The sequence below is a fragment of the Suricata suricatta genome, chromosome 4 (genome assembly GCF_006229205.1).
Source record: "Suricata suricatta isolate VVHF042 chromosome 4, meerkat_22Aug2017_6uvM2_HiC, whole genome shotgun sequence".
In the NCBI taxonomy this organism is placed as follows: domain Eukaryota; kingdom Metazoa; phylum Chordata; class Mammalia; order Carnivora; family Herpestidae; genus Suricata; species Suricata suricatta.
The window spans coordinates 71,562,423-71,583,416 of record NC_043703.1 but is presented as its reverse complement, the minus strand read 5'-3'; the positions used below and the strand labels follow the sequence as shown (position 1 = coordinate 71,583,416).

Below are 20,994 nucleotides of genomic sequence, written 5' to 3'. Positions count from 1 at the left end.
TCTGGCTTTGATGGGAAGATTCCTTTATCAATTCAATTCATGTGTGTTGTCTGCAATCAAAGCAATATTGTCTGCTAATGTGAGCTACATTCCATGCTCCCTCTCCATTTTATGCTAACGCCTTCCTTCTGCTGGTCCTGCACTGGAGAATTTGGGGAAGAGACTGCCTTCCTGGCCTTCAGAGACAGGCTGCAGTGATGGCCGCCATGGCAGCCATTTTCGCCTGCTGGAATCACTTGGCTTGCCGGAATCTGCTCTTTTTCCCAGGAATCACCAGAGTTGAAAGAGAAGTCAGTGGAAAAGAGAAGGTAACAGGAGACATGTAGTGGCATTTTGGGATTCCTGCCATGATCTGTAGGATCAGGTCTTATTCTGAAACTCACCAGCCTTTACCTGAGACCTTTACACTATCCCTCTATGCCCGTGAGATTCATGATCTCCCCACCACATACCTTCGTGCATCTTTGCATGCTGTCCTTCCCAGCTTCTCTCTCTTCCCCATCTTATCTACCCATGTGTACTCCATTAATCTAAGTCTGATTCTTCCTGAAATACCACATCAAGCCTCCCCTCCCTCTCCCTGATCCAGGGTAGCGAGAGCTCTTCTCTGAATGCTTCTGGAAATAAAACTTTCACCAAGACGGCACTGGCACTTCCCACCTCCTGCTCCACCATGATAGCAGCACTGAGGAGCAAAGGGAGCCAGGCCGTGGAGTCAGGCAGACCCAAGTCTGAGTCTGACTCAGACACTTTGAGTTGTATGGCCTTGCACATCTCTGAATCCCTGTGGGAGTTTCTCCTATTTGTCTTGTAGGACTGTTGTGAGGATCCACAATAACTCATGTAAGCCACCCATCACAGTACCCAGACAATGTGGAAGCCCAGGAAATGGTAGCTATTGTTATAAATCCCAACTAGATGACAAGCCCCTAGAGGGAAATGTGGTCCACATGGTACATTTCTGTACTACAGAGTATGGAAAGGTAAACTCACATGATTCAGACTCCCTTGCAGCCAAGGTTCAGGTTATCTATAAGGTTCCATAAGTTAAATGTACTTCTTCAATATCTGGAAGACAGGAGCAAGGGGAGACTTGTCCAGAACCAAGAAGGGTTGGAGCACCTGGGTGGCTCAGTCGGCTAAGTGTCCGACTTCAGCTCAGGTCATGATCTCGCAGTCCATGGGTTGAGCCCCGCACTGGGGTCTGTGCTGGCAGCTCAGAGCCTGGAACCTGTTTCAGATTCTGTGTCTCCCTCTCTCTCCCTGCACCTCCCCCACTCATGCTCTGTCTCTCTCTGTCTCAAAAATAAATAAACAAAAAAAATAAAAAATAAAGAACTATGAAGGGTCTGAGGTTTACTCTACATGCAAGCTAACAAGTTAGTCTACCACAATATCATAGATGCTGGAGGAAGACAGGAGACTCTTGGGTCCGAGACAAAGGACTTATTACTGACAGCATAGCAGTAGCCTGAGTGTCAGCATTTTCTTGTGCTGGTTCCTTAAGCCTCAGTTCCCCCAGGGCAACATGAAGAAGGGCCAAGTGACCTCTGCATACAGCTGTCAGCACAGAGCCTAGGGTGGGGCTAGAACTCACGCACCGTGAAATCATAACCTGAGCTGAAGTTGAATACTTAACCGACTAAGTCATCCAGGTGCCCCTTTAAAAAATTTTTTTGATGTTTATCATTTTGTGAGAGAGACAGACACAGAGACAGAGACAGAGATAGCAAGCTGGGGAGGGGCAGAGAGAGAGGGAGGGAGAATCCCAGGCAGGCTCTGTGCTGTCAGTGCTGAGCCTGATGCAGAGTTCAAAGCCACGAACCGTGAGAGCATGACCTGAGCCCAAACCAAGAGTCAGATCCTTAACTGATTGAGCCACCCTAGTCCAAATCTTTTACAATGGGTATAGGTGTGCCTGCCTTTTGCATTGGAAAGGGATGTTATTTTTATCTCCAAAGCTATTTTCTATACAAGCAGCCTTGAAAAGACAGTCTAGAACAAAGCAGATGGTACATCTACAAGGAGTGAAGACACAAGACACCTATGGAAAATTGTCTTGCCACGAGCCTATCTTCCTGCTGTACATGCTGCTCCTAGCAAGGATGATTGTGGACATGTGGGCATTTTCTATAATAGCTTTCCAGTGTCTAATCACTAGCTTTAAAAGAAATGATAGAAACATCAAGTCCCTAACCCCAGGCCACAACTGTTCCCACAGCAGCATCCTGGCTGTCTTCTTGATTACAGCAGGTTGGTTAGGCGTTTTTGAACTTCCTGAAGGCCTAGCCTAGAGTCTACTTCCCACCTTCTGTAAACATGTGTTAAATTTTTCCCTTACTGTATCACAGAGCTGGCGTGCTTTCTGCTTTCTGCGCTGACTGATATAAGTCTGGACTAACCCTCAGTGGACTAAACATCCAAAGCTTCAGTGCCTTCCACTAGAAACTTGTGATGATGGTGAACATGGTGATGATTATGATGATGGTGGTGACGATGGCAATTAGAGAGGGAAAGGAAAAGAAGGAGTTTGAGGAAAGTAGGAGTAAAGCAGGAAAAAGAGAAGTAAGAAGGGGAGGGGGATCTTCATGATTTTTCTCCTTCTTTCCCAACCCAAATCATGTATTATCCAAGGAGAAAGCAAGCTTTTTGAGTCTTTATCTATTACAAGTATTAGAAAAAAAACTATACATACTCATTACTGGAACCTCAGGGTCACCAGTTAGAGCTCTTGTTTTGTTTTCTTTTAATTTATATCTTCCTCTGATTTTTCTGTGACACAGAGGAATTTCTCAGCTGCTCTCACATGGCTGTTCACATCCTTGGCTGGATCAGGGAGAAGCCTTTAGCCCAAGTCATGGTCTAGGCTAAGTCATATCTTTAGCCTATATCACAGTCTAGGGGTTCTTCCTGGATTGGGGGTCCTAATGACAAACTCAAACCCAACAAGCTAACCCTCCCACTGGTAATGCAGAATGCTCATCTCCAGTCGTGTGAAGTAACTTCTAGAAGACCATCTCTCAGAACCACCTTCTGACACGTCCACCCCCCTGGGCTCTCCTGTGCCATCCCAGAATTCTCCACAGGGTCTTACATAGGCATTTGCCCTTCCTATGCAATACAGGTGGTTGAGCTCTGAGATGTCCATCAAATTGCCTATATGATATGTGCATATGATAATACTAATGTTTATTGAGTACTTACTATGTGACAGAAACAGTACCACATGATCTGGAGGTCTTTTCATTCATTTCAGTCCCCCCGGCAGTTCTACGAAGCAGGCACTGCTATGCCTCCTGATTCACAGAAGTGGCAACTGAGGCTCAGAGAATTAAGCAACTTGCCCCAAATCATAGCCAGAATGTCTTTGGAGGCTCCACATCTAACGACTATGTTACCCTGCAGGAACTCAGTGAATACTTGTTCAGTGGATTAGAACATGTGTGGCAGAAACTGCTGATTTTCCCTCTTACCCACTCTTCCTTTCATCTTAGAATGAACCACCAATACCATCCAAGATTTTGGCTGAGCCCCTGCTTACTTGGCCAGTTACTTCTTTAGGCTTCAGTTTCCACATCAGTCAATTAGAAATAATAATAGTACCAGCACACCCAGGTGGCTCAGTCAGTGAAGTGTCTGACTCTTGATTTTGGCTCAGGTCATGATCTCGCTTGTGGGGTGGAGCCCTCCATCAGGCTCTGGGCTGACAGCTCTGCTTGGGATTCTCTCTCTCCATCTCTCTCTGCCCCTCCCCTGCTTGCTCTCTCTCTTTTGCTCTCTGTCTCTCAAAATAAACATGAAAAAAATAATAATATTGGTGTCCATCTCATGCTCCTCAAGTATATGAACCCCTAGTCATGTAGGTTGCTAACCAGAAAGTGTCCCCAACTATGGTATCTGACCAGTAAAATACATATTTAAAATTCTAACTTATAATTCATTTTAATGACTGTGAGGTTGTGTGTGTGTGTGTGTGTGTGTGTGTGTGTGTGTGGCGTAAAGAAGTTAGTACAGGTGTTTAGCACACAGTATTAAATTCTGGCCAATTGATTTGATTAAACTAAATACCAGTCTGTAAGTTTATCTCAGCAAAGAATTGAGAGACTCCAGAGAAACCTCCACCCTTTAGAATCTGTCATAAAATAGAATTATAATATATTTTAACAATAAAATGAGCCACTTATTAGGAATATATAATCTGTATGTTATCAGTCGCATATTCTAGTTTGAGATAGTTTTGCTTAGTGATGTACTTGACTTGGTTCCTAGAATATTTTAGAAGTTATCCTCTCATAAACCAACTGCCACGCGAAGATATCCTCCCTGGGGAAGCATCCATCTCCATCATTGTCCTCCTAAAGCACCTTGTGAGATGAATCAACACGCAGCCCCTCCCTCTTGACAAAGCTACTTCCCACAGAACACAGCCCTACTCATGCTAAGTGTAGTGCAAATTTTCTGCACCCATCCAGGATCAAGAAATAAAGAAAAAGACACTGGAAAGTTGAGATCGATAATCTCAGAACCTGCTCCTTTAACGATGCCTTAGGTTAGGGTGGGAATGAGTAAGGCCGTGTCTGCACCCTACACCGGGGCCACTCGTTTTATGAATTGGAGGTACCACCAGAGAGTACAGAGGAGTGACGTTTCTGCAGGGTCAGGAGACTTATCAAGAGGTCCGAAGACAAGATAAGTTGGAGAGACTCTTAGGTGGTTCCCAATTTACACTTTGATCTTTAATAAGCAACAAAAACTTAGGGACGTATTTGTGTCTAGGGTACAAACTAGACAAGACAGAAGTGATACCTTCCTGCAGTCCTCGATGAGAGCCAGCAAAGATGAACTCTAAGGATTTAGCTGATGTGAATGGCTCCATGGTATTAGCCTTTCGTTAATAGCTAGAGAAGTAAAAGAAAGTGACTTTTCTTAGGGATCCAGTTTATTCACTAATTCTACATTGTTAGCTGGAAATAGGACTTCTCTCTGAAGCGTGAGGTCTACTCAGAACAGATTCACTAATATATCATTCCCCGTGGGTTCTAAGTGTTTATTTTGCTTCCCTTTTTACATGACCTGCCACACTGGAGACATTCACCTCGTACTCCAAAACGACACAGAGATCTGTGCAGTTACAGTTCAATTACTCAAGTAATTAATGACTGATACAATGTTCTTTGTGGTAATTAAGAACCAGGGTCCTTGCTCTTCCTTGAGATTGTTAAAAAGAGGACCAAGAAGTTCATCTGGCACCATTCAGACCAATATGTCAAAATAAAGCACAACTGGTAGAAACCCAGAGGCATTGACAATAGGGTGCACAGAAGATTCAAGGGCCAGATCTTGATGCCCAACTTTGGTTACAGGAGCAACAAGAAAACAAAGTATATGTTGTCCAATGGCTTTTGGAAGTTCTTAGTCCACAACAGCAAGGAACTTGAAGTGCTGCTGATGTGCAACAGATTTTACTGCTCATGAGATCTCCTCCAAGAACCACATAGCTATTGTGGAAAGAGCAGCCCAGTTGGCCATCAGAGTCATGAATCCCAGTGCCAGGCTGCACAGGGAAGAAAATGAATAGACAGCTTGTGTATGTGTCGTATTTGTGTTAATAAAACCATAAAACTATTTTTAAAAAAAAACCCAAACCAAACCAAAAGAACCAAGGTTCTTTTGAGGATGAGGAGCACTAGCCAAATGGTGAGGACAGTAACCTTTGGAACTGTACATGACCTCAAGACATGGTAGTCCATTGGCTTCTCTATGTCTCTACCCTTCTCAGTACTAGGGGAGAAATACTCTGCCGCCTGCCAGGGTTAAGGGCATCACTAAGAAAATCCCAAAGCAACTCCCACAAGAATTGAGATGTCTTCATAGTAGCCTTCTCTGAGACCCTTCTCTCTTGCTCCTTCCTATCATCCAAAATGTAATAAGGACACGGCCACGATCAGTCACCTGCTCACTGTGGCTCTGTGAGACTGCTAAGCCAAGTACTTGGCTGAACGGAACCGGGGCTATGTTAGGGGGGATGGAGGTGGGAGCAACCACAGGAATCCACAGGACTCTTGAAACCAATCTGCTCCACTCTCTATGACACATCACAGATTTCAGCTTCAAACACGTTCTCTGCTCTTTCTCTTCTAGTGGCTTGTTTTTGCTTTGGGGGATGTTTTTGAGCCAAAGGATTTCAGAGAATGGGAGGCTGGGAGCAGAGGATGTGTCCCAGGTTTGCCCTGGTAACGATGGGGAAGGAGGGGCGTGTGTAGAGAAAATTGAGCACCCTCAGAGGTATCCCCTGTCCATGGGTTTATTGCTTTATGCTGCCACCTGGCTGATCATTGAGCTGCAGTCTCCTGCTGAGAAAGAAAGACCAAGCAGAACACAGACACCGGAAGGACTCAAAAACAAGTTTCCTGATAGGAACCTCGCTGGAGGCCACAGACAATTCAGACCAGCCTCATGACTCAAGAGGCACTGTCATCCATAGAGGGGAAACAGGTACTAATTCTAAAGGCCGGGCTTAAACGTCAGGTGTTCACTCACCAGTGGAAAACTCTTTAATGGAGACTGGTTCTGTTTCAGATCCACCATGTTTTCTTCTTTAGATCTATACACACTTCATACTGAAATCCTCAGTAAGATGTTCCACATTCATCGTCATGGTCCCTGAGTAAGAGATCGCCCTCATCCCTGCAGAAATCATCTTTGCTCCCAGTGATGTTAGGGTCAAGAAAAAAAGGAAGAGGTTTCTGGTGAATGACTGGCTGACAATCCATGCCGAAAGAAGGCCTCATCAACATTCCTGCATCTTATCACCCAGGAAAGAGTACACACAGCTCACATTTACTGAGGGTAAGCCCCATCTTGAACACCAAGCCTAGCGCTTTATCAATACATAAGGAATAAACAGTAGTCCTGGAGCAAGATGTGGAAGGAGGCAGTAGATCTGTCCAAGGCTGAGCACACGGACTGAGGAGAAAGCTCCTTGAAGGAGAAATACACAGTGGGTGTCAAGGTAGGTTCCAGCCAACAGACTGGGTGTGGGCACCTGTGAGGCATGTGACCCCATGAAGGGCTTCCAGAAAACTAGATAGAAAGGGAGGCATCTCAAAAGCGAGGCCAGAGGTCCTGCAAGATTCAAACAGAAGTCTAGGTTATTGATACTAATTTCCCTCACCTGCACCCATGGACCAGAAAGCCATAACACTCGGGTTACAGGTATATCATCTTTAATCCTTTCAAGGGAGGGGTGATAATTCCACTTTTACTATAGAAGTTTAAAGTGCTGAAAACTTCTGAAGTCTTGCTATGCTTGTTAAGATGCAGCTATGATGCGGTGAATAGGCACAAAGCAAGGACAACGCATTTCTACTGCCATGAGTACTAACATTAAAAATGTATTAAACATATACAATGTCCAATGTGCCAAAAGCCATGAGAACTGTTGGTGACACCAATATAAATAAGTATCCCTACCCTTAAGGGTTTGTAATCCAGATGGGAAAGAACAAGGGGATGTCCCAGAGGCTATGACATGATGCCCTTTGATTCCTTCATGGGACTTGATTCTTATTATCTGGATGGGCCAGGGGTTGGAGACCACACTAGTTATGATTAGATGTGGCTGCATGTAAAAGAAAATTCAAATAATAAAAATGACAAATATTTATCTTTCACTCACATAAAATTCATAGGCAGCTCCTTGACCTTCAGGGACTCTGGCTCCTCCCATCTTTCTGCTCTACTATTCCCAGCATGAAGCTTCAGTCTTAAAGAGCATTTAGTGATCCAAGATAGATATAGAAAATGCATCTCAGACTTGCAAGGGGCCGTGCCTCTACTTACCTCTTTAAATATGGTTGTTTCCAGGAATACACCTATAATCCTGGTTTTTCTCTACACTACCCAGCCTCAAGCTCATCCATCCTAAGACTAACGCCACCATGTTTGCATACCTAAATTCCAAATCTCTCTCCATCTCTAATCTCTCTACTCAATTTTAGAATCACATTTTCATGGGACATCAGCAGAATGCTCTAAGGTTTAGGATTAAAATGCAACACATCATGGTTGCTTGGCTGGTTCAGTTGGTAGAGCATGTGACTCTTGCTCTCAGGGTCCTGAGTTCAAGCCCCTTCTTGAGGGTAGAGTTTACTTTGAAAAAATATTAAATGCAACACTTCCAAATATGACATAATGTTGCAAAAGTGGGTCCTGCTCTTGAGTTCCCTGTCTCTACATTTGGGATCACTACCATGTATTCCCTCAAACAAGCAACCAAGCAGTCATCCATGTGCTTGATGCCCTCTGTCTTTCATGCCCTTCCCCTCCAACACACACACCCCTAATTGGTCTCACAATTATCCCTTTCAAATTCTCCCAAATATTTCTCTTTTCTGATCTTCCTGTCTCCTCTCCAACTCTCAGGTGGTCATTATCCATCACTTGAACTAATCTTCTCTTTGCTTATTTCCCTACCTTTGTTCATTCAATAATTCAATAAATTGTTCATTTGCAAGCCAGCTCTCTGTTGGATCCTGTTCTGGCGTCTCTCTGTTCTCATTTATATGTCCCCGTTCCAGTAATATTTCTTAAGTTCCTTTACTTAAAATCTCTGAATAGGGGCATCTGGGTGGTTCAGTCAGTTTAGCATCCGACTTTGGCTCAGGTCATGATCTCTCAGTTCACGAGTTTGAGCCCCGCATTGGGTTCCATGCTGACAGCTCAGAGCCTGCAGCCTGCTTCAGATTCTGTGTCTTCCTCTCTCTCTCTGTCCCTCCCCCACTTGTGCTTTATCTCTCTCTCTCAAAAGTAAATAAACAAGTTTTTTTTTTTTAATCTCTATAGAGGATCAAGCACAAACCTGTTAGTTAGCAGGGCCCTTTGTGCCTTAGTCTCCACTTCCACTCAAACCCATGTCTAGGCACTTCTCCCTCCTTCCGCCCTCCTCCACTCCTGGCTCCCACGTACATTCACCATGCCCTGGCAGACCAGGCACTCTCCTGACCCCTCGCTCCAGTGAACAGACTGCTCTCTTTCCTGGGAGAGTTGCCTGAGTCACTACTGGCCTGCTCGGAGGAGCCTTTCTTTGCAATGAGAATTTCCACTCCATTGCCTCAATCCAGAAAAAGCAGAAATGGTCACTGATAATTCCAAGGCATACACCACATTGCCTCTCTTTCTAACCAACGCCATCTCCTGCACACCATGAAAAGACCTAGCCTTGACCTACCAATAGGTCCATCCAATCCCTGCAGAGCAAGAAACCAGAACTGTCTTGAATGGGGCCATCTTGCCTCTGTAACGGAGCGTGAGAAACTCTTGAGGAGGGCTGGGTTATGGCACCTACAGATTTGCCATTCGCCCCTGTGATGACTCAGGCACTGATGGGGAGTGTGATGGCCACAAGAGAGTCAGACAGTTCCTGCAAATAAGTTGCCCCACAATATACCCTTAAGTGCCTCGGTGTATGAAGCAGGTAAACCACAAAGTCCTCTTATCCATGCCACTTCCTGAGTCCTACCTCAGGGTTCATTTATTTATCCAGCAAATCTATCCTGAGCACCTGCTATGTGCCAAAAACTTCCCTGAGTTAGGATACAGTCCTGCACAAGATAGACAAACACAGGATCCTCAGTGAGGCATACCTCTCAGAGTGGGGGTACGAAACACGGAGACAGAAAAACAAATGAGTAAAAGACACAGAAGGTAATTACAAAACAAGAATTATGGGGAGGAAGAAGTGATATTTTTTAGTAGGGGTGCTGATCTCCCTGAAAAGAAAAGTGACATTTGAAGATGAAAAGGAGCAAGGACTCCTCAAACCCCATTTCTGCAGTATTTGCAGGGACGTATTTGCTGTGAATATCTCAGTGATCTATTTCCAGGAGAAAAATGGCGAGCTCTCTCCACCAACAGGAGAGGAGGTGGTGTGAAAGGGAAGAAAAGAGCGGGACAACAGAAATTATTCCATGTTGAACTGTCCCTGACGGACACTTGAAAACCAGCTCTGGGGGCAGAGCAGGGCCCACCAGGCCGAGGCCCGGGGGAGCCCCTCTCTCGGGCTGTCAGGCTAATCCCACCGCCTCCTCCCACCCCGCCCCGCCCAGGGGGCGTCCGCTCGGGTGGGTAAAGTTCAAGCCCAGCTGAAGCCAGACCCGGAAGGCACTTGGAACTGGAAAGCAGCGCGCGCAGCCAGAGTGGCCCCGGGAATCTGTCCCCCGGGGCGCGAGGGCTGCGGGCGGAAGCCTCCGGGCTAGGTCTCGAGGCTGGGAGGCACCGGACCCCCAGGCAAGCCGGCGCCCCTCGCCAGGCGGCCCCAGAGTCCCCGCGGCCCGCGGGCCCCCAGCTCCTGCCCGGCCTCGTCCGCGGGCGTAGTACTTTCCTGACCCCCCCCACTCCTGGGGCGCGGCCCCGGACCGCCGAGCAGGAGCCCCCTTTCCGGCCGCAGCCCGCCGGGCTCAGCGATGGCGGATTAAGTGTGCGTTCTTTCCAGGCCTCCGGAAAACACTCTCAGGGATGCTCGCTCGCTTGGGCCCGGGTCTCTCCCGCGCCGAGTTGCACAACAAACCATTTAAACATTTCAGCACAAAACCTGATCCATTGTGGGCCGCACATTAAAAAGTGTTATTCGCTTTGAAGTTTTTGTCTAATGGCTCTAAACTGAAAGAAAATGTTTTCCTATTACTTAATTCAATCATAGCGAAGAGACTTGGTAAAAAGCCCACGGATTTTGCCCCAAAGTGTGACAGAGTTCTCTTTGTGTTTGCTTATCCTCCGCTGTCACACACTTTAATTCGCCTCTCTTTATCTGGCATTCAAAACTTTCTTCAATGACATTCAATAAGGTCCAGAGGCTGGAGGGGAAAAAAAAAACTGGTTATTTTTCCCCCCTAGATATTCTTTCCCAGTAGCTTTGGCCTTGTTCGCATTCAGGGACTCTTAACCCTTTTCTCCCCGGGCTCGGGCTGCGGCTCCCCGGAGATCTCTGCACCCGCCTTTCGCAGGCTCCGGGCTCCCGGGTGCAGGAGTCGCCCCGGTTCACCCCGCAGAGCCCCGCCCGCACCCCGCGCCTCCCCCATCCGCCACTGCCTAGGAGAGGGGTGCCGCTACGGCCCTGTTCCCCGGCTCTCAGCTCGCTCTCAGCGGTTCAAGCCAGCACAAATTACCCAGAGAGCAAAAATTACACGGCTGCACTCTGGCTAGTTTGCAAGCACCACCCTTGGACTGGGAGCCTTGGAGAGGAGACCCTGGCCTTGGGGTCAGCATTGGTCTCCTGCCCACCTCCCCTGCCAAACAATCAAGGAAGCTTTGAGCCCTACTCCTCCTGCTAAAAGGCAGGGCGCTCTCCAGGTTTTTTTCCCCATTGCCCCTCTCCTTGTTATGGAATCGGTTGTTTTCTCTCAGATAAATTCCCTTTGCTTTTTAATCAGTTATAATTTGTTGCTATTGTTATTGTAAAGACGTCACCAATGATGAAAAACCAAGTAAATGCTTCAATCTGGGGCAGTCTTACCCCCGAGCAGTGATTTCCCTCTCCAAAAAGCTTCCCCCTTTATTTCTCATAATTCCATTCAGAGCTCTGAGCAGGTGACTGCGGCGATTTGGTTCCAATAAAATCGAAAGTAAATGACTTCGGTGAAAAGTCCGGAGCTGTAAATTCGAAATATTTATGCTAATTTCCCATTGTATGGAAAAAGTTCCTTGGCGAAGCAGCTTTGAGTCCGGGGACTATTTAAAAGGCTGAAGCTGTGTACACAGCGCCAGGCGTTTGAAGTTGTTTAACCATTGTGTGCCCAGAGAGAAGAGAGCGACGCGGCAGGAGAAGTCTTGGGGACCGGGGAGGTCGTGGGGTTGGGCACAAACAGCAGAAGCTGGGAATACAACTGCCCTTCGCTCCGCTCCTATGGGGCAAACTTCAGGAAAGCAATGGTTTCCGAGTGCACCTGAGAGTCTACTGGGGGTGGGGGCGAGTGGAGAGAGCGCTGGACAGATCTATGCCCAGCAGGGCATCTACGCTCGCCGGGTCTGGTGGTGTGTGAGATCTCGATCTCCCCGGTGCAGGCTGTCATTCCTCATTCCCTGTCTCTGTCCGTGACTCTCAGAGGCTATTCTCCACTTTACGTCCACAGCACTTACATCCACAGGAAAAGACTGACTAACATCTACCAAACAAAGACTGGGCGTGAAGGGCAGCATCAGTTAAGACTTTGGGAGAAACTTAAAACAGAATGACAGCTTTGGGACCAGTGCTGGAAAAGAAACACGGAGTCCCTTTTTTCTCTCTCTAGCAGCGCCTCCCCGCTGCAGGAGCCCGGTCCTCCCACTCAGGGACAGGGCAAAGGATTCCACAGGTGGAAATCAGAGACTTGCTGCAGGGAAACCCGCGGGGTGCACAACGCGGGACTGAGCAAACTGAGTGGAGGGAGCATGATCTCGGGGGGGGGGCGGGGGGGGCAGGGGTACACAAGAGAAGGAAGGGGATGGAGACGGAATGCACAGAGACATGGGGTATGCGCCCATGGGAATCTGTGGAAGTGAGGCAGTGGGGGTACAAAATCAATAACATAAACCTGCCGATAGCCAATGCAAAGCCAAAAGGGAGTAAGGAATAAAGAGAAAGAAAAGAATATTAAATCGCGGGAGAATGAGAAAATAAACCCGCAAAAGGGAGAGGAGGGGGCGAGGGCGCCTGTTACGGCGTGGGTGGGGTTGACAAGAATAGAGTACATTATGCAGTTCATTTAGTTAACAAGTGAAATAATGAGGAAGCGTGCAGAGTGAATGCCAAGAGAAAAGGCACAAAAACCCTATTGAGAGGCCCCGGCCGCTCCTGGCGTAGCCCATCACATGGCAATAGTCCTATTTAAGCGGCGCCGCCGGCGCCTTTCAGCACCACTAGTGCTGGCCAGCACCCCGAGCTGTTCGGGCAGCGCCGGCGGCCGCAGCTTCAGCCTTGGCCTCCCCGGACCAGGCAGCCCCGCGCGGCCGCCGCCCGGCGAAGGGCGCGGAGAGCCCCTAAGTCCGCGGGGCGCAAGGAGCCGGCTGGCTGCTGGGCGGCAGCGCACCGGGGCCATGCCGCGCTCCTTCCTGGTGGACTCGCTGGTGCTGCGCGAGGCAGGCGAGAAGAAGGCCCCGGAGGGCAGCCCGCCGCCGCTCTTTCCCTACGCGGTGCCGCCGCCGCACGCACTGCACGGCCTCTCGCCAGGTGCCTGCCACGCGCGCAAAGCCGGGCTGCTGTGCGTGTGCCCGCTTTGCGTCACCGCCTCGCAGCTGCACGGGCCGCCCGGGCCGCCCGCGCTGCCTCTGCTCAAGGCATCCTTCCCGCCCTTCGGCTCGCAGTACTGCCACGCGCCCCTAGGCCGCCAGCACTCAGCCGTGTCGCCCGGGGTCGCTCACGGCCCCGCCGCCGCCGCAGCGCTCTACCAGACCTCCTATCCACTTCCCGACCCCAGGCAGTTCCACTGCATCTCCGTGGGTAAGCCAGAACGTCGCGCAAGGGGACAGGGCAGAGGTAACCCGATGACAGTTGGCGAGCCAGGGATAGGAGATGGGGGTCCCTGGGCATTCTGGGGACGATGAGAGTCATGCTGGAACCCTTGGGGGGGTGGGGGATAATCAGAGTGGTGTGCCTTGGATAGTTGGGACAGGACCCAGGAGGGAGGGTGAGAACAGAATGTCCAGGTCTTGAAGGGAGCGCGCAGGAGGGGGGGAGGGACTACGGTTCAGGGCGCTCTATAAAGTGCCAGGGTTGTAAGACTCTGGGAGTACCAGGGTCCCGCTGCTAGGCAAGGAGATGCCTGCGCTAACATCTCGTTTGGGGCAAAGAGGTGGGAGAGAGACTGAAGTCCCGGGATTCAACTAGTCGCCTACCAAGGATGGGGCCCACAGCGCAGGAGTCTGATCGCTTCCTTCTCTGCACCCCACCCCCTTCAGACAGCAGCTCCAACCAGCTGCCCAGCAGCAAGAGGATGCGCACCGCATTCACGAGCACGCAGCTGCTGGAGCTGGAGCGCGAGTTCGCCTCCAACATGTACCTGTCTCGCCTGCGCCGCATCGAGATCGCGACCTACCTGAATCTGTCCGAGAAGCAGGTGAAGATATGGTTCCAGAACCGCCGGGTGAAGCACAAGAAGGAGGGCAAAGGCAGCAACCACCGCGCCGGCGGCGGGAGCGCGGGTGCCGGCCCCGGCGCCCCGCAGAGCTGCAAATGCGCGTCGCTTTCCTCAGCCAAGTGCTCGGAGGATGACGACGAGTCGCCCATGTCTCCGTCCTCTTCTGGGAAAGACGACCGGGATCTCACGGTCACTCCCTAGGCGCACGCCTGCCCAGGTCGCCCAGCCCAGGCCCTCCCTGAGTCTCAAAGACAGGTCCTGGGACGAAGTACCGGTTCCCAGGCACCCGCTGCAGCGCCGCGGCCACGCACGGGTTTGGAGAGGGTCTGCGGAGGGCCCCCGACTCTGGGCAGCTCCAAGAGCTTGGCAGAGACCTGACTCTGGTATCCCCGTCCCAGGGCCGGCGGCCGTCCAAAGCGAAAGCCAAGCTGTGAACCCTGCAAGCGCTGGAGGCTTTCTCAGCCTGCGGCGCAGCGGGCCCCTCGGGCGTGCCGGCCGGCCCTGCGCCTTGCTGGCCGCTGGCGCCTCCTCGAGCGACCTCTCTGGGCTGACTCAGGCTTCCTCGCTTCCTCTGCTCCCCTCCACCCTGGGTCAAGCTGGACCTCTCACTCGTCGAAGCCCGCTCGCTATCCCCACTCCCTGCCCCCTTTTTTACTTCTTTCTCTCCGTAGCCATTCTTTCAATTTGGTCATTAAGCCACCACCACTACCCCCTACACACACACACACACACACACACACACACACACACACACACACACATTGATGAACTCTTGTTATTGTTTTTTTTTTCCTATTGTTTCCCACCTTGTGGCACCTACTCTAAATTCAGTGGGCCAGTTTGTCCCTTAATCCAGCCTCACTGTCGCTGCAGCTCCTCTACCACGAAATTTTCTCCAGTAGCATCCCTGCCAGGGGAAACCCACTCACTTTTTTAGGGGGGAGGGGAGATCCTCTGCATTCCCCTAAACTGGACCCAGGTCTCTCAGCCTCTGGCAACCCTCTCTGCCCCAGACCCCCACGCCCTCTCCGCTCTGGTCTAGCTTGTCATTGTATGGTCTCTGTAATACCAGAAGATATTTATTTATTTATTTATGTACAAATGTTAAATAAACTTTTTTTTTTCTTAGAAATGCACATGGCTCTGGACCCCAGACCTTGCTCTGGACTGGACAGGCGCACACCTGGGTTGAGACTCCCGGCTGGGTCAGGGCGGGGTTGGGATGCCAGGTCCAAGGTCCTGAATTCGCTGTTCCACCAGTCCCTCTCTGCACACTAAGCCCGGCGGCGAGGACTCTGCCTTTCTGGGTCCTCCTGGCCCCAGACACTCCCTAGTCTCCAGTCGGGGCTCCGGCCAGGAGTGGAGGAAGGAAGGAAAGCCCCGCACTGTGCTGCTAGTCCAGACCCCTGCGGGGCTCCCTTCCTGCCATGGATCTGGCCCCTCTACCAGCGCTGTCTGGTGGTCCCTTCCGCCATCCCCAAGGGCAGCGACCAACTCTCTCTAGAGAGCAGAAGAACTCATCCTTCACTGCGCCCTGACTGATAACATTTATCAATTGTTTTTTTTATCTACCGTATTCTCTAGGAACAAATGCCCGACAGGATGGCGAGGCCTCCTCTCAGGACAGCCCCCTTGCTCTGCTTTGAGGCAAATTCAATCAGACTGTGCGGCTGAGATTCCGAGGACCCAGAGCAATGGGGCGCGAAGCCCCTGAGAGGCGCCCTGTGTAGTTGGTGCCATGCGACACCTCTGTTCTCACCCATTCTTGTTACCCGACAGCCCCCCCCCCAAAGCCCACTGCGACTTACAATCCACTCCCCAAACCCTCCTTGGGGAGATACGGGTTTTCATGTTTCGTGGACAATAAGGAGGTGCTGGGGTTTCCTTCCAGGCAGAGAGGGCACAGCCCCCAAATGGAGTATTTCCACGGGCTTAGGAAGTCGGACATACAAGACAGAAGATCTGGGTTCTCACGGCCCTCAAAAGACTCCTTTTCTGCCTCCTGAAAACCTGGACCACTTTTCCTGCCAGACGTCTCCCTGCCAACCCCCCCCACATACACCCCCAGACACACCCCCTGGGGAGTGCGGGACTTCCAGGGTCTAGGCAAAGCCAACAGTCGCCTTTTTTATGAGAAAGAGGCTCCAGTTTGAGATTGTTCGACACAGGCAGGGGTCATTTCTAAAACCTTTGGTCTTTTCCTTCAGTCAAGTTGTGTACCAGGTTCTCTCTCCGGCTCTCCTAGAAAAAAGGTGAGTGCCACCTGGCTTCCCACAATAGGACACTCCTGGTTCTTTCAAGACACCTGGGCTGTGCCCGAGACAGATGACAGTCGGTCTGACCTGCCTCTTTGCATCCTCTCTGGTTCCCTTCCATCTTCCTCAGTCTGAACTCCAGTCTCACCCGGGATTAGTGGTCCACCTCCCGGAAGGGGGCATTGTACCAATACCAAGGAAGCCACTGAACTTTGAGGCATACCTGAATCCAACTAACATTTTATTATCAATGATTCTGAGGCTTTCTGAGTTTTCCAGCCCACACGCTCCTCTAAGAACCCTCGGGTGAGTAAAGTTTCACGTCCTTTAGCTGCGAGCAACCCACCAGTCTGTGTGTGACTGCGGTTTGGGGCACCCGTGGGGGCAAGGGCCTTTAGGAAACAGGTCCACGGTGAATGTGAAGGTCTGGCTTTGAATCAGCTCCTGCCCTGGGTTACAGGAGGGGGTGGTTGGTGCACCAGAACAGGCTCTCCCCAGCTTTTCAGCAACAGATCTCGAGATCAGAAAGGCATCTGGGGAGACGGGCCCTGGCTTGAGTGAGGATGGGGCGGTGACTCTAGAGGAAGACCCAAAAGAGAGCTTGGAGGAATGCGAAGAGGCCCTCCCTCCCCCGCAACCTTAGGCGTACTCCCCATCCCAAACGCTTCAAGTTTTGTCACCCCAGGCCAACGGCCTTCTTGTTCCCAGCTGCTCACAGAAGCTGCAGAGCCGCTGCTGCGGCAGGGTCCGAGCGGGTCCAGCTCTCCTAGGAGCGCGCCTTTCTCCCTCTCAGCTTTGCCTGTCTAAGGCTTTCTCTCTGTCCCGCTGCTAGAAGAGCGGCAGCCTCTGCGCTTTCTGGTGGGCTGTCCTGGAGCGCGTTTGGAGAAGACGCGGCGTCCTAGAGCCGCCCGGATGATTACTACGGGCGGCGGCCGGAGCGCAGCGCTGGGGAGCGCGGAGCCGGTGCGCACGGGCTCTCCAGCCGCCGCCCGCAAGCAGCCGCGACCGGCTGTTGAGTGCCAACGCGCTTGGGTTCAAACACGCTTCGCCCCGCCTCGGTCGGGACCCCAGCCGCCCCTGCGCTGGGTGGTTTGGGACCAGGGCAAGGCGGGCCGAGGGCCGGCCCGGAGCTACCAGAAACCGGAGTTTCTCATCTAGGGACAGAGTCTTGGAGCCCATAGTGTTTTGCGCCGGAAGTCGGGGCTTGCAAGTCAAATTACGAAATTAAAATCAAACTGAGTTAGGATGAAATTTCCTGGCTGATCCACACGCAGACCCCGATCCTATATCGGGGCCAGCCGCTTTCTTTCCTCTGTGCAGTTCAGCGGCTAGGAGTTTGGAGCCTAGAATCCAAGTGCATGATTTTGCAACGCATTTCCACCATTCCCTTACAAGCTGGGTAATCTTGGGCAAGCCACCGGTTCTTCCTAAACCTCAATTTCTTCTTCTGTAATGGAGATTGCGTTAGTAGTTCCTTTGGAGGGCTGTTGTGCAATGTGAAAGGACAGAATTCACAGAAAATGCTAAGCACAATGTCTGCCAAGCTTCAATAAATGTTAACTCATGTTGCAGTTGTTGTAGTTACTTGTCACACCTAGCGCTGTGCCTCGGACATAGTTGGTGCTAAATGATTTACTGAATGTGAGAAATGACCACTCATAAACAGATTCCAGCCTGAATCTATCACCAAGGGCCGAGTGGGGGTCGGAGAGGGGGAGGGCTGGAGAGAACACACAGGTGCAAACATTGCCGGGAGTCTGTCATTCAGAGATTAAGTAACAGCTTCCCTGTTAGCACTGCCTAGGTCCTGGGAGCCACTGCTGTCCAAACTGGAAACCTCTTTCCACCTTCACTGAGACCAATTCCTTGACCTCTACACTATTCATTTCGGACCAGTTAATTCTTCCTTATGGGAGAAGCCTGTCTGTGCATTGCAAGATGTTTAGCAGCATCGCTGGCCTCTCCACCACTAGATGCCAGTGGCACCCCCCCCCACACACACACGCACTGTGACAACTAAAAATGTCTCCAGATATTATCAACTGTCCTCTGGAGGCAAAATTCACTTAAGGTTGAGAGCCACTGATATAGATTCATGTATTTTCTGCTGATTTTTTTTTTTTTTTTTTTTTTTTTTTGCTAGTCCATCAGGTCCAGGCTTTGGTAATCTGGCTCTGAGCACACCTTTCTACCTTTCCTTCAGTTATCCTTCCTTGAATATAGGTACCGTCTACATCCAGGATGCTGGACTGTGCACGGAGGTGTGGTGTGAGAGGAGGAAGGAGAAAGACAAAATATGTGGGGGAAGGGGTGACACTTGAGATACCAAAAATGGCTGCATATTGGGAGCTTGTCAGCTGGTTTATACAGCATTGGGCATGTGGATTGAAAGGGTGACCAGGTCACAGGCTTGGTGGGTGAGCAGAGTTTACAGAGCCATTGAAGTCTTTGCAAGAATATTCTATCCATTTGTCTTATGACCTGTAGAAAGCTAGGATCCCTCTTCAGTCACATCTGTGGGTGCCCACAACCTCTTGGGGGGAAATTTTAAGGAGCCTGAGGGGGCACCCCTGCCCCCCCCATCATACACACACACCCTCTCTCTCTCTCTCTCTCTCTCTCTCTCTCTCTCTCTCTCTCGCTCACACACACACACACACACACACACACACACACACACTCATTGCCACTATTATGGTTCTTCCTGAAGGATACTCCTGATCTGTTTTGTCAATGCCTGAAAGTCTGAAGCTAGAAATCAATTCTTTTTTGAGTAGCACCTCCCATATTTGGCTCAACACAAGCACCCCTGAGAGTAATAACCAGTGAATACATCATTCATTTTTTTTTTTTTCTGAGACAAGACTCTGGAAGGGCAAAGGAGCAGAAGGTGCCTGAGAACGAAGGGCTGGGGAAGAGGTACAAGGGCAGCACATGAGGCATGAGGCAGGGGGAGGGTCCTAGAAGTCCCACCAGTATAGATCAGCAGAAGCTCTAGGAGCAGAACCAGATTACCTTGAGGCTAAGTGCTCTGCTGTAGATTCCTCTGTCACTACAAATCCAAGCCCTGGTTCTAGAAGGCTTCTTTGAAACCACCAAAGAAATCCAAGGTCTTAACCTGGATGCCTCCCAGCCTGCCATACAGGCTGCTGTGGGTGGGGCTTCCCACCTTAAGGGATGTATGTTGGGGAGCCATTTTGAAGCATCATCCATTTCAGACAGTGACAGGTAAGGAGGGTCATGTCCTGTACCATTCAGGATGCAGTGACAGGTAAGGAAGATCATGTCCGGTACATTCAGGGGGCAACTGATCAGCCTGGGTATCATTTGAACAAGTAGGGCTCACTCAGGTAGTCCTGTAGTGAGGAACTTCCCTTGCTGGTCCCACTGAGCAGTAGGCTCTTGGGACTTTGGGAGCAGACTACCTCCATTGGCTCATTTGCACTGAAAGGTGCCGGACAGAAGTAGATGTCTGTCTCCTTGATTCCGTGATGTTATGAATTTCTAGAGGAGCGCTGTTATGGACCAAATGGTGTCTCCCTGCCCCCAAATTTACATGAGGAGGCCCAGACACCTAGTACCTCATAATGTAACTGTATTGGGAAATAGGGTCTTTGAAAAGGCAATTAAATGAGGTAATATGAGTGAGTCCTAATCCAATAGGGCTAATCCAATAAAAGGGAGACTCCAGACATATTCACATATGAAAGACGATCATGAAAAGACACAGGGAGAATGTGGCCACCAGCAAGCCAAGGAGAGAGGTCTCAGAAGAAACTAACCCTGCCAGCACATTGATCCAGGAACTTCAACCCTCATAACTGAGAGAAAATAAATTTCTGTTGTTTAAACCACCCAGTCTGTAGTATTTTGTATGGCAGCCTTAAACCAATACAAAATCTGACCTGGATGAGACTCTCAGGACCCTTCCATGCTCGTGCAAGAATATACGATTGCAGAGGAAAAAGCCCTAGAGGTTCAGACCCTGCCATACCCCTAACTAATTCTATAACTTTGGACAAATCATGGTGTTCCTGGATCATTAGGTTCCCCTTCTCTAAAGTCAAGAACTATAACTGACATCACTGGTTTGGTTTTCTTTTATTTTCCTTTTTCTTACCAGCATTCCCCCTCTTTCTGATCATCATCTAGATTTTACTTCGTCGAATATAAATTAAAGTCAGCTCTGGAAGAAAGTAGGAATCCACTGAGGTAGACCTCTACACGTTGTGGGAGTTCTCCCCAGGTTGGGTCTCATGTCCCACTAGAAGGTCCATGGGGACTGGATTTTTACTTCTATTTTCCTTCTGCAGCAGATCAGGCATGTGCACAGGACTTGGGGCCCAGCACTCCCCCCAGAAATCTGACTTGAGAGGAGAGTGACACAAAGATGCATGTCGGGAGATTATTTCCTATGGCCATAAAGTGAAGAGCCTCTAAGTGATGGCAGATGTCCTAAGCCAATGGGTAGGGGCGAGAGTGCAGGGCCAGACGTTGGCTCTATCTCGTCTTCCTTCCTACCTGATTTCCAGCCATGTCACCTGATACTTTGCATTGATTCTGTGAATGATCAGGTGACCTTCCATTCAATACCTGGTCTCTTTCAGTAGCCAGAATACTTTTCGATT

General features: G+C 50.0%; 1 protein-coding gene and 1 pseudogene across 1 annotated transcript; both read left to right on the top strand.

The window, feature by feature from the left end:
• The first annotated feature begins 206 nt into the window (after positions 1-206).
• LOC115290601 lies at positions 207-5,578 on the top strand (annotated as a pseudogene).
• Positions 5,579-13,071: 7,493 nt separating this feature from the next.
• On the top strand, positions 13,072-14,312 carry GSX1 (GS homeobox 1). Its single transcript, XM_029938632.1, has 2 exons — positions 13,072-13,474; positions 13,933-14,312. The coding sequence occupies exons 1-2, from the start codon at positions 13,072-13,074 to the stop codon at positions 14,310-14,312; spliced, it is 783 nt and encodes a 260-aa protein (XP_029794492.1).
• Positions 14,313-20,994: the final 6,682 nt, after the last annotated feature.